This window comes from Cyclopterus lumpus, chromosome 6 (assembly GCF_009769545.1).
Source record: "Cyclopterus lumpus isolate fCycLum1 chromosome 6, fCycLum1.pri, whole genome shotgun sequence".
In the NCBI taxonomy this organism is placed as follows: Eukaryota; Metazoa; Chordata; class Actinopteri; order Perciformes; family Cyclopteridae; genus Cyclopterus; species Cyclopterus lumpus.
The window spans coordinates 2,952,501-2,963,499 of NC_046971.1; the positions used below are offsets into that span (position 1 = coordinate 2,952,501).

The 10,999-nt window shown below is 43.2% G+C and overlaps 2 protein-coding genes across 4 annotated transcripts in view; both read right to left on the reverse strand.

Annotated features, from left to right (window-relative positions):
- deaf1 (DEAF1 transcription factor) overlaps positions 1-6,350 on the reverse strand; it is a 9,743-nt gene extending 3,393 nt beyond the window's left edge. For 2 of the 3 annotated variants that reach the window (XM_034536115.1, XM_034536113.1), the window contains exons 1-8: positions 5,848-6,350; positions 5,073-5,170; positions 4,081-4,207; positions 3,827-3,976; positions 3,058-3,197; positions 1,316-1,381; positions 315-359; positions 1-116 (exon numbers count right to left, since the gene is read on the reverse strand). The exon at positions 1-116 is cut by the window's left edge and continues 8 nt beyond it. In XM_034536115.1, the coding sequence (XP_034392006.1) occupies positions 1-116; positions 315-359; positions 1,316-1,381; positions 3,058-3,197; positions 3,827-3,976; positions 4,081-4,207; positions 5,073-5,170; positions 5,848-6,049 (944 nt within the window). In that variant the 5' untranslated portion in view covers positions 6,050-6,350. The remainder of the gene's footprint in view (positions 117-314; positions 360-1,315; positions 1,382-3,057; positions 3,198-3,826; positions 3,977-4,080; positions 4,208-5,072; positions 5,171-5,847) is intronic. The other variant, XM_034536116.1, reaches the window with a different exon arrangement.
- A 1,110-nt stretch (positions 6,351-7,460) lies between these two features.
- On the reverse strand, positions 7,461-10,904 carry bet1l (Bet1 golgi vesicular membrane trafficking protein-like). Its single transcript, XM_034536120.1, has 4 exons — positions 10,822-10,904; positions 9,203-9,288; positions 8,653-8,709; positions 7,461-8,197 (listed from the first exon to the last, which is right to left on the reverse strand). Exons 1-4 carry the CDS (start codon positions 10,838-10,840, stop codon positions 8,030-8,032), a joined length of 330 nt encoding a protein of 109 aa, XP_034392011.1. The 5' UTR covers positions 10,841-10,904; the 3' UTR covers positions 7,461-8,029.
- Positions 10,905-10,999: the final 95 nt, after the last annotated feature.

A 10,999-nucleotide genomic window follows, 5' to 3' on the forward strand; every position in this document is an offset into this window, starting at 1 on the left:
CCCGGCGTCAGCGTGATGTTTTTGGCTGCAGGGAGTTCCTTCTTCGGGGAGGTGGCCAGAGGCTCGTTGTCCTTCTTCCGTCTCTTGTAGGGGACGAAGAGGCGGACTGGACCGGTCTGGTGGAGTCATGAGAAGGTGAAGATCAAATCGGCAACAACGGGGTGAAATAATTACTTTATGTTTGGGGTTTAAATTTAAATGTCAAGAAAAACTTTGTCCAAGAAGAATACGAAAACGTCATCAGGAAGTCTATAAAATATCCCAAAACTGTAGAAACATCTACAGTAAAAAGAAGAAAAATAAATTAAATGTACCATACTGATGTTTTCTACTTCCACCGTCTCTCCATCCTTTGGACACTGAAGAGAAAGAAGCAGACGAACACAAACTGAATCCTGTCTTCGGACTGAACTGATCCGTTAAATGCAAACGTTCCTTCAATTTATCAATTAACACTTTTGTTCGAAAAATGAAAAAGAAAGAAACTGGAACCGGACAAGAGACTCCAGAACCCTCCAAATCATCGTAAAAGAGGCCGATCTTATATTTCTAACGTTAAAAGGTTTTTCTTCACAGCAGCACAGAGCCCAACATGGCCTGTGGTTTTGACAAAATGGTTCCTTAAGAGCTTTCCCCTGAAGTTCTGCCCACTGATGTTCTGCCCACTGATGTTCTGTCTCCTGATGTTCTGTCCCCTGATGTTCTGTTCACTATGTTCTATGTTCTGCCCACTGATGTTCTGTCTCCTGATGTTCTGTCCCCTGATGTTCTGTCCCCTGATGTTCTGTCTCCTGATGTTCTGTCCCCTGATGTTCTGTCTCCTGATGTTCTGTCCCCTGATGTTCTGCCCCCTGATGTTCTGTCTCCTGATGTTCTGTCCCCTGATGTTCTGTCTCCTGATGTTCTGTCCCCTGATGTTCTGCCCCCTGATGTTCTGTCTCCTGATGTTCTGTCCCCTGATGTTCTGTTCACTATGTTCTATGTTCTGTCCACTATGTTCTGTCCACTATGTTCTGTCCCCTGATGTTCTGTCCCCTAATGTTCTGTCCACTATGTTCTGTCCCCTGATGTTCTGTCTCCTGATGTTCTGTCCCCTGATGTTCTGTTCACTATGTTCTATGTTCTGCCCACTGATGTTCTGCCCACTGATGTTCTCTCTCCTGATGTTCTGTCTCCTGATGTTCTGTCTCCTGATGTTCTGCCCACTGATGTTCTGCCCACTGATGTTCTGACTCCTGATGTTCTTTCTCCTGATGTTCTGTCCCCTGATGTTCTGTCTCCTGATGTTCTCTCCCTTGATGTTCTGCTGACTCACCCCTGTCAGGTCATCACAGCAGGCTGCACAGGTGCAGGAAGCAGCGTGTGGGTTCAGGATACGCTCCTACACACACACACACACACAAGAAGAACTTCAGCTGTGTACTCCTGCAGTACTACGTAGTAATACTGACGTGTTAGCGTGTACTCCTGCAGTACGGTGTAGTAATACTGACGTGTTAGCGTGTACTCCTGCAGTACGGTGTAGTAATACTGACGTGTTAGCGTATACTCCTGCAGTACGGTGTAGTAATACAGACGTGTTAGCGTGTACTCCTGCAGTACGGTGTAGTAATACAGACGTGTTAGCGTGTACTCTTGCAGTACGGTGTAGTAATACAGACGTGCTAGCGTGTACTCTTGCAGTACTACATCGTAATACAGACGTGTTAGCATGTACTCCTGCAGTACGGTGTAGTAATACTGACGTGTTAGCGTGTACTCCTGCAGTACGGTGTAGTAATACAGACGTGTTAGCGTGTACTCCTGCAGTACGGTGTAGTAATACAGACGTGTTAGCGTGTACTCTTGCAGTACGGTGTAGTAATACAGACGTGCTAGCGTGTACTCTTGCAGTACTACATCGTAATACAGACGTGTTAGCGTGTACTCTTGCAGTACGGTGTAGTAATACAGACGTGCTAGCGTGTACTCTTGCAGTACTACATCGTAATACAGACGTGTTAGCGTATACTCCTGCAGTACGGTGTAGTAATACAGACGTGTTAGCGTGTACTCTTGCAGTACGGTGTAGTAATACAGACGTGTTAGCGTGTACTCCTGCAGTACGGTGTAGTAATACAGACGTGTTAGCGTGTACTCTTGCAGTACGGTGTAGTAATACAGACGTGTTAGCGTGTACTCTTGCAGTACGGTGTAGTAATACAGACGTGTTAGCGTGTACTCTTGCAGTACGGTGTAGTAATACAGACGTGTTAGCGTGTACTCCTGCAGTACGGTGTAGTAATACAGACGTGTTAGCGTGTACTCCTGCAGTACGGTGTAGTAATACAGACGTGTTAGCGTGTACTCCTGCAGTACGGTGTAGTAATACAGACGTGTTAGCGTGTACTCTTGCAGTACGGTGTAGTAATACAGACGTGTTAGCGTGTACTCCTGCAGTACGGTGTAGTAATACAGACGTGTTAGCGTGTACTCCTGCAGTACGGTGTAGTAATACAGACGTGTTAGCGTGTACTCTTGCAGTACGGTGTAGTAATACAGACGTGTTAGCGTGTACTCCTGCAGTACGGTGTAGTAATACAGACGTGTTAGCGTGTACTCTTGCAGTACGGTGTAGTAATACAGACGTGTTAGCGTGTACTCCTGCAGTACGGTGTAGTAATACAGACGTGTTAGCGTGTACTCCTGCAGTACGGTGTAGTAATACAGACGTGTTAGCGTGTACTCCTGCAGTACGGTGTAGTAATACAGACGTGTTAGCGTGTACTCTTGCAGTACGGTGTAGTAATACAGACGTGTTAGCGTGTACTCCTGCAGTACGGTGTAGTAATACAGACGTGTTAGCGTGTACTCCTGCCGTACGGTGTAGTAATACAGACGTGTTAGCGTGTACTCCTGCAGTATGGTGTAGTAATACAGACGTGTTAGCGTGTACTCCTGCAGTACGGTGTAGTAATACAGACGTGTTAGCGTGTACTCCTGCAGTACGGTGTAGTAATACAGACGTGTTAGCGTGTACTCCTGCAGTACGGTGTAGTAATACAGACGTGGTAGTACCTGTATGAGGCAGAGCAGAGGCCTGCCAGCGTATCTGATGCTCCTCTTCCAGTCTTTGCTGCTCGCTCTCCCCGCCAGACCCTCGAACTCGGTGGGGGTGAACCACTGCTGGTTGTGTCTGACGCAGCGACCTTTGCCCCCTGAACACAAGACACAACGACTCAGAAAAACACCCAGCAGCGCAGAGTAGAACGGTGTCGTGTGCATGAAAGAAAACATACATCTGGTTCTTTGATAGGAAGATAATTACATTTAAAAAAAATCAAAGCTCTAAGTCCGACTACGGCTCCCCGAGATTAAGATAATAGAGATGAATGTGGTCGCTGCAGCAGCACAAGGACAGAAACGCAGACAAATAGAGAACATAACAAGAATAAATAAGAGGAACGTCAACTACAATAAGAAATATATTCTCTTATACTTTAAGAACAAGGATTCCACTTTTTTTTTTAAAGGGGATAAAACAGCAAACATTACTGCTATAACTACGTCACATATACATTTATTGTATTTATTGATACTGCAGTATTTCAATGACTATGTTCGTATTATTTCCCAGTGGATTTAAAAGCACATGATTAGGCGCCGTTGTATTTTAATAAAAACATGTGAGCTCCAAATTGAAGAGAAGAATGAACTGGTTCAGCCTTGAGGTACGTCGGCTGAACCATGAGCGGTTTGGGGGTTACGTTGCCACGGTAACTCCAGTTATTGTGTCACCTCATGAAAAAAGAAAATGAGGCCTGCTGTTCTGCTTGTGATGGATCACCTGATCCCAGCCGGGTCTTGTAGAGGACCCCGCTGGTGTTCCTGCAGCGGACCGGCAGCTCGTTGTTGTAGACCGAGGGGTCCCAGTTGTACTTGGAGCAGGACTCCTTGTCCTGGGGCGGAGTCAGCGGTGTGGGCGGGGTCTGTGAGCCTTGGGGGCGCGAAACAAACACACAGATCAGACAATGGGACCTTGTCAGTACTGTAACACACACACACACACACACACACACAAACAAACACGCACACACACACCTGATGCCATTGATGCAGCAGACTTGAGGCCGGTAGCCTCCACGATGCTGCCGTCACTGTGAACCACGATCAAGGTGGCCTTCTGGGTGCTGAGACCATCACCCAGCTGGAGGGTTGTCCTCCCACTCTGTTTGTGAGACAAACACACACACACACACACACACACTTAGATAAGAGAATGTAATGATGGTGCAGTAAAAGAGGCGGTTCTAGCGGACTTTTAGGAGTTTTTTTTTTTTAAAGGGGTCCTTTAAACGTAATTTAAAAAAATACATTTAAACTTTATTACAATCAGTCGAATACATACAATTCCATAAATTAAATTTGACCTCTGCATTTACCCCGTTCTATACATTTAAGAGTGATGGCCTGCTGTAAATATGGGGGGGGGGGGGCAACCTGGGCTTCAGTGTCTTGCTTACACGGACAGTAGGAGCCGGGAATCGAACCGGCAACCTTGTGGTTAAAGGACGACAGCCTCTTGGGGCCGCAGCGAATCTGGGGATCTATTTTGATTGTTTTGGTTATTTGTAAAACACATTTGTTTCACCAGCAGCGTGCACTCTTTCAATTCAAGCTTCCAGAAGTGTTTTGTTGTTGTTGTTGTTGTTTTTAATTTGTACTATACTCATTATTTCCATGTCATAATACTTTATACTCCTACTCCACACCATTTCAGTTGGAAATATTGTAATTGTTACCTTTATTTGTCACTAAAAGTTACTTTTTAAAGAAACCAGTCTTCCCAGCTGCAGCTCACATCTTTTCTTCTCTTATTAAAATACACTTTTTAAAATATATACTTGTTTTAAAATGTGTTGTTTACCACATGTATCTATTACTATTATATGAGTATTGTGTTTATTCTATTTGTATTGTTTTATTCTATGTCCTATGTTTATTGTTGACCCTCCTGATTCTGATCTGAACGCACGGACTCCTGCGTAATGAGCGACACTGAGCATGCGCAAGGAGCGAGACGTGTGACGTACCAGCACGTGTTCCGGGAGACTTCCGGACGTGGCGACCGTGGTGGTGAAGACGCTGTCCTCTCCGCCGTGGACGTCCGCCACCGTCACAGCCGTCACCTCTGTTCAACAACCACAATTACAACATGTCATTAATAATATGCGTTATAGCTACAGGGAACGGTTATAACGTCACACTTTCAGTATTGGGATGGGAAGGAATTCATAAATATCACCAAGATCAGAGTTGCTATTATTATAGGCGCTTTCGTTTAAAAAAAAATAATATATATATATATATCGATATTTCAAACATCCCCCTGAATGTAGAATTGAATTTTTTGAATTTTTTTTATTGTGAACTTTATTATCTAGCAACCTCTGGTTGGCCAGCTGAGGGAGCCTCCACAAACAATCACCCACACAAACTAACGTCGCAATTAAACAAGTTTAATTTTGACTAAATGTCGTGTAGTCGGTTCATGATTTCATGATTAAAATCAGTAAATTAAGTGCACGTGCAATATTATATTTGTGAGCCATATGCAAAGCCTCAAATGTGACGATAACCGTTGGGGATATGATCAATATATCGTCACCCACGAGCAGCTGCGGTGGTTATTTGACTCAATTGGTGAGCTGTGCGGTTTAACGTGAGGGTCGTTAATGATGCACTTTAATCGATACCAAGTGATCAATAAGAAGTGTGTGTGTGTGTGTGTGTGTGTTCTGCTCGTGCGGCTGCCATGTTTTTATTATCCCACTGTGCGTCTCAGCGCCACCCCCGGGGCTAGCTCGCCTGCATACGCCGCCTCGGCCTCGTCTGAGTTCGGCGGGGACTCGGCTCCCATGTCGATGTTTTCCGGTTCCGCCATCACGGCCAACGCGGTGACTTCGGCCTCCGACTCGGTATCCGAGCCCACCACTTCCTGCACCGGCGCCATGTCGATGGGCGGTTCGTGCAGCCCGAGCGCCTTCGTGGCCGAGTCCACTTCGTCCATTTCCTGCCGCCGAACGACAAGAGCCGAACGCGACCGAAGCGCGCGCGTTGGTCCGAGCGCCGCCGAGCCCCCCCACCGGCACGAGCTCGGAAACGAACCGTATAAAACGCGGTGTTTCCGTTAACCGAATCGGTAAAAAACAACAACAACAACAACAACAACAACAACGGGAACGTCCGAAAGTCACGCGAGCTGGTCCGGAGAGACGACAGGGAGAGACGGCTGTTTGTTTCTTTGCGTGAAGTCTCGGGAAAGAGATGAGCCGGAGAGTACCGAGAGAACACGAGTGGACCCGAACGCGACACACAGTGGCCAACACACACGCATGCGCGCGCAGGGTCTATGGGAATATGAACATGTATTTTATAAAGAGACTTTATCGAACGGCAAATGTTCTTTAAATGTATTTTCTGTTGAGTTTGAATTGTTTTTATTGTTCCACGTGAAGAAAGTCAGTTTACCAGTTAATATGTAATTAAAAAAATAATATATATATATATAATATTTCAGTTCTTGTGGATTCTTTACTGTTTTTTATTTCTTATGTTTTGAACTTTACTATGTCTCTTGTTTGCACTATTACCTCTGCTGCTGTAAATCCTGTAAATGTCCCCCCTGCGGGACTAATAAAAGATTATTTTATCTAAATATATATAACAGTTAATGGGTTTTCACACGTACGCACCTTGATGGGAAAAAAAATAACTCAGTCTGAAACTTTCACTTCTGAAAAGGGTGTAGTAAATGTAAAAAATGTGTGTAAATATTGTATTTGTTCAAATAAAAACTGTAGTGATGGAGGAAGTATTTAGATCCTTTACTTAAGTAAAAGCACTTATACCACGCTGTAAATTACAAGTAGAAGTACAAGTAGTTGAGTGGAAGTATAAAGTATAGTATGACATGATTTATAATAAAAAGGGGGATTGTAGTATTTTTACTCATTTATTCTACTTTTAATTTACTGCATTCCCCCGTCAGAACTTCAATCCCGATTTGCAGTAATATTCACTCTGTCGGAAGATTATATTTACACAAAGAAACCTTAAATGTAATCTACTATGAATAGGAGTCATGATTCTGATATTTAAAATATACACTTTTTATTGTTGTTAGTTTACTTTACATATTGCCCAGAACCTAATAATAAACTCCATTTATGTCATGTGTTTTAATAACAATAATAAATATTCAGCTGAATAGCATCTGGAATGTAAACACATAGAGAAAGGAAATTCCTTTTAACCTTCTTATATAGTCATTATATAATATATATATATATATATATATATATATATATATATATATATATATATATATATATATATATACAGAGCAGGTACCGACATTTCATATTCAGGCTTCACTGCAAAACACCCACTGAACTGAAGCTGGTCATCAAACCAACAAAAAACTTTCATGACATTTTATTTTTTATTTACATATAATCATTTTGTTTCCGCATGTTAATGGTTGCGTGTCGCCTCGTCTCCGGATGGCAGCGTCACTTCCTGCTCTCAACAGCTGCTGCGTCTCAGTTCCACACATTTTTGTTTACGTTATTCGCCGGTTGGATACAACTTGTCTTTTTCTGTTTTGTACCGACAGCAAACCCAATAACCACCAAATATAAAAATATTTTATGACTTTCATTTTCCTACTTTGTGCATTTGTTTTTGTAGTCTGTCACTTTTGCCGTGTGAACTAGCTTCAACTTTAAAAAACGCTTCCACCGACCGCGTGAGTCTGGAACTGAGACACAGCTTCTCAGCTGTGGTTGGTTCTTCTCCCACTCGAGATGCGTTCAGGCTCCACCTCCTCTTTGCCCGTATAAGGACATCCTGGCTGCGGCAGATGGTGCGGGCATGTTTTTTTTAAATTATAAACTTCTCCATCTCCCCCCCACCCCTGACACCCACCCTGTTGGTCAGTTCCACATCGGCACCAGCTGCTGGCTGATTGTTTATATTTGTATCCCCGTCAGCGTTGAATCCTGGAGACCATGTAGTAGAGCAGGAAGAAGGCCAGGACCAGGCCCACGGACACGTAGCAGAGGATGCGGCGGTTGTCTTTGCCGGATCGCACCATGGTGGAGAAACGCTTCACGCTGCCGCTCAGCAGGCCCGTCGCACTCAGGAAGTTCGAGTCCTGACGAGCAAAAAGGAGAAGAGGAAGTAGAGATTGTGAAGTTGGCCTATATTTAAGACAACCTGGTGTTATTATTATTATTATTATTATACCCTATTTTAGCTCAACGTACCCGCCGTGTGGAAATAGCATTTATTTTTACAATCAGCACTTGCAAATGACAAAGTAGTACAAAATGTAAACCGTACTTTGGTGTTTCATTGTTAACCTCTTTACTTAAGATTTCATTAAACATTTTTTCTCCTCGTGCCTGAACGTCAAGTCTCACGAGAACCTTTGTTTTTAATTAATGCCAGACTCTTGTCCTATGGAAAAACAACACTCTTTGGTCTAAGACAGCTCAAAGGTCACACTGATGTTTCCAGGGACATGGCATGGGAATTATGGTAATATTATGCAAGTAATATTTATAAATAAAGAAATAAAATATTGCTTTCCAGGTCAGACGTACTCACCATGCCGTCCAGATACTCGTTCTGATCGTCAGCCTCTCTGTCGATGTCGTACGCCAGCTGTCGGATTCAGAGACAAGACAGATCATCCGGTTAAAAAACAAAAAACAAACACAGGTTCTTAAACCTAGAGTGGAATTAGTTGTGTATTTGACTCTAAATGGACCATAATTTACTAAATGAACATCACGCTGTATTGAAGAAGACTTTAAGATAGGGATTGAGACCATAAACTCATGTTTACAATGTTTACTGAGGAAATAAATCAAGAGAGAAGTAGTATTTCATAGACATTTATACAAGAAACGCTCCCTGGTGGTCAGTAGAGAGAATGCAGCTTTAAGACGCTTCAGAGGTTGCCACCTCGGTGAAAGGAGCATAAATGTTACACCGACAGAAACGGCATGCCGGGTAAAGCTTTCTGCACTCTAGTATTGCTAGGGGAGGAGATGACGCCACGGCAGGTGTGTTGGGAGTGTATTTGTCTGGATGGTGGCACTGGTGAGATGGTGAAACCGGTAATTGAAGGGAGTGTTTGTTGGTTCTGACTCACCGACTTCAATCGGGAGACTTTGGCGGCCAGGTTCTCCGCCAGGCGTTTGTTTTCAGTGTCCAGCATGTCGTCCACAGAGTCGTGACCTTGGGGAACGCACAAACACGGGATCAGAAATGTAACGTGGGTTGTTTCCGTGTAAAGTCCTCTGCAGGTTCTGTTGCATTCATAATATTCAATTTACAAATATGAAAGTGATAACAAAAACATAAATAAAATTAAGCAAAGTCCTGAGCCCCAACCTGTAACACTTTTGTGTGGCTTTTCACACTTTGAGTTGAGTTCTTAGAAAGAACAATACAATCTCTAAACTTATTGTGAAAACTGCATAATTAATTCCAATTAAATGGACGCAAACTGATGAACATGTGATAAATACGATACGATAATATACTTTAATGTACCCCTTAGGGAAATATTTTTCTTGGTTTCAGCATCACTGCAACAGACAAGTAAACATATAATAAAAAGGCCAATAAAGTGTGATACATTATATACATATGGTAAAAAAAAGAAAGAATTAAAACAATGTTTTCAGCAAAATTATGTAATAAAATTACAATTTTTTTTTTAAATTCCCACTTTTTCTAGTAATTTAATGTTTTTTTATTCTTTTTAAATCATCTGCTAATTAACGCCGCATAACTATATCACCGCGCTATCGTTTCCTGAATCTGTCTTTTGGTTTCATGACGTTCCGATCTTACGTACTTTACGTAATCACGTGCTTTACGGAAAACGAACAGGAAACCCCGTTAGATTTTTTTTAAATCACTAGCGACCCCCCCCCCCCCGCCCCTCAATTTAATTGACGTCACCTGCGTATCTTCGTGAAAATAACGGTAAGTACCTGACTTTTACATAAATGGTAAAACATGTTTTCTTCTCCAGGTGAATTTAATAAAACATTAAAGTGTCGTTTAGGGAACTCGTCAACTGAATTTTTTTTTATCTCAACCGAAGCTATTTGCTAGCGTCATTGAACGTTAGCATCAACGTTAGCATCAACGTTAAAAAACACGAATTAACTTTATAGCGACACGTGAATTCCTCGCGAAGCAACCGGACAGTGTGATAACTGATTAAATACCCGACGTTCGTCCATTATTGAATTAGCTTAACAGATTTCCAAAGGGTCTTAACTGGCGGCGGCTCTTCCGGTTGAACCCGTTTCTCACTGTCACGCGCCACCGAGGACTTGTCTCCTCACGCGACGGCAGTTTTTTTTTTTTTAAACGTTACTGGGATACAATAAATAACGTACGTTAGCGTTGCTGAATCGCCCCCCCCCTCCCGTTAAAAGTATGTTTCCCACCGCAGAGATACCGTTTACAGGAGGTGTGTGTGTGTGTGTGTGTGTGTGTGTGTGTGTGTGTGTGTGTGTGGGGGGGGGGGGGGGGTTTGATTCACCCGGTCCACCGTGTCCGGTTCGGAGGACCAGGAGAAAGTGTGAACGGTATTCTTGTAAGAAAGCAACGTTAACAGCGTCTCTTAAGCACGTTTTTTCCCCCTCGCTGTCGTACAGAAAGCAAGCTCAATAATTCACGTATCTCTTGAATGGGCGATATGTGCCTATTTAAAAGCGAGTACGTGTCACACAATAATAATAAAAAGATTACCTCGATTCCAGTCCGCCATGTTGTCTAGTGACGTCACGATCAGCTGTGTACACGTTTTGAGAGGACCGCTCCTCCCCACCAGCTCTCATAACTTCTTCTTTGGTAAAAAAAAAACAACCCCAGCGTAGCCACCATTATCGCCATCTGCTGGACGGGGAGCGTATACGCAGGAAAATTA

Coding starts and splice junctions, on each gene's coding strand:
- bet1l (XM_034536120.1), bottom strand. Junction 8,710..9,202: donor AAGTCTCCCGATTGAAGTCG/GTGAGTCAGAAC, acceptor TGAATCCGACAG/CTGGCGTACGACATCGACAG. Junction 8,198..8,652: donor ACGAGTATCTGGACGGCATG/GTGAGTACGTCT, acceptor TTTGCTCGTCAG/GACTCGAACTTCCTGAGTGC.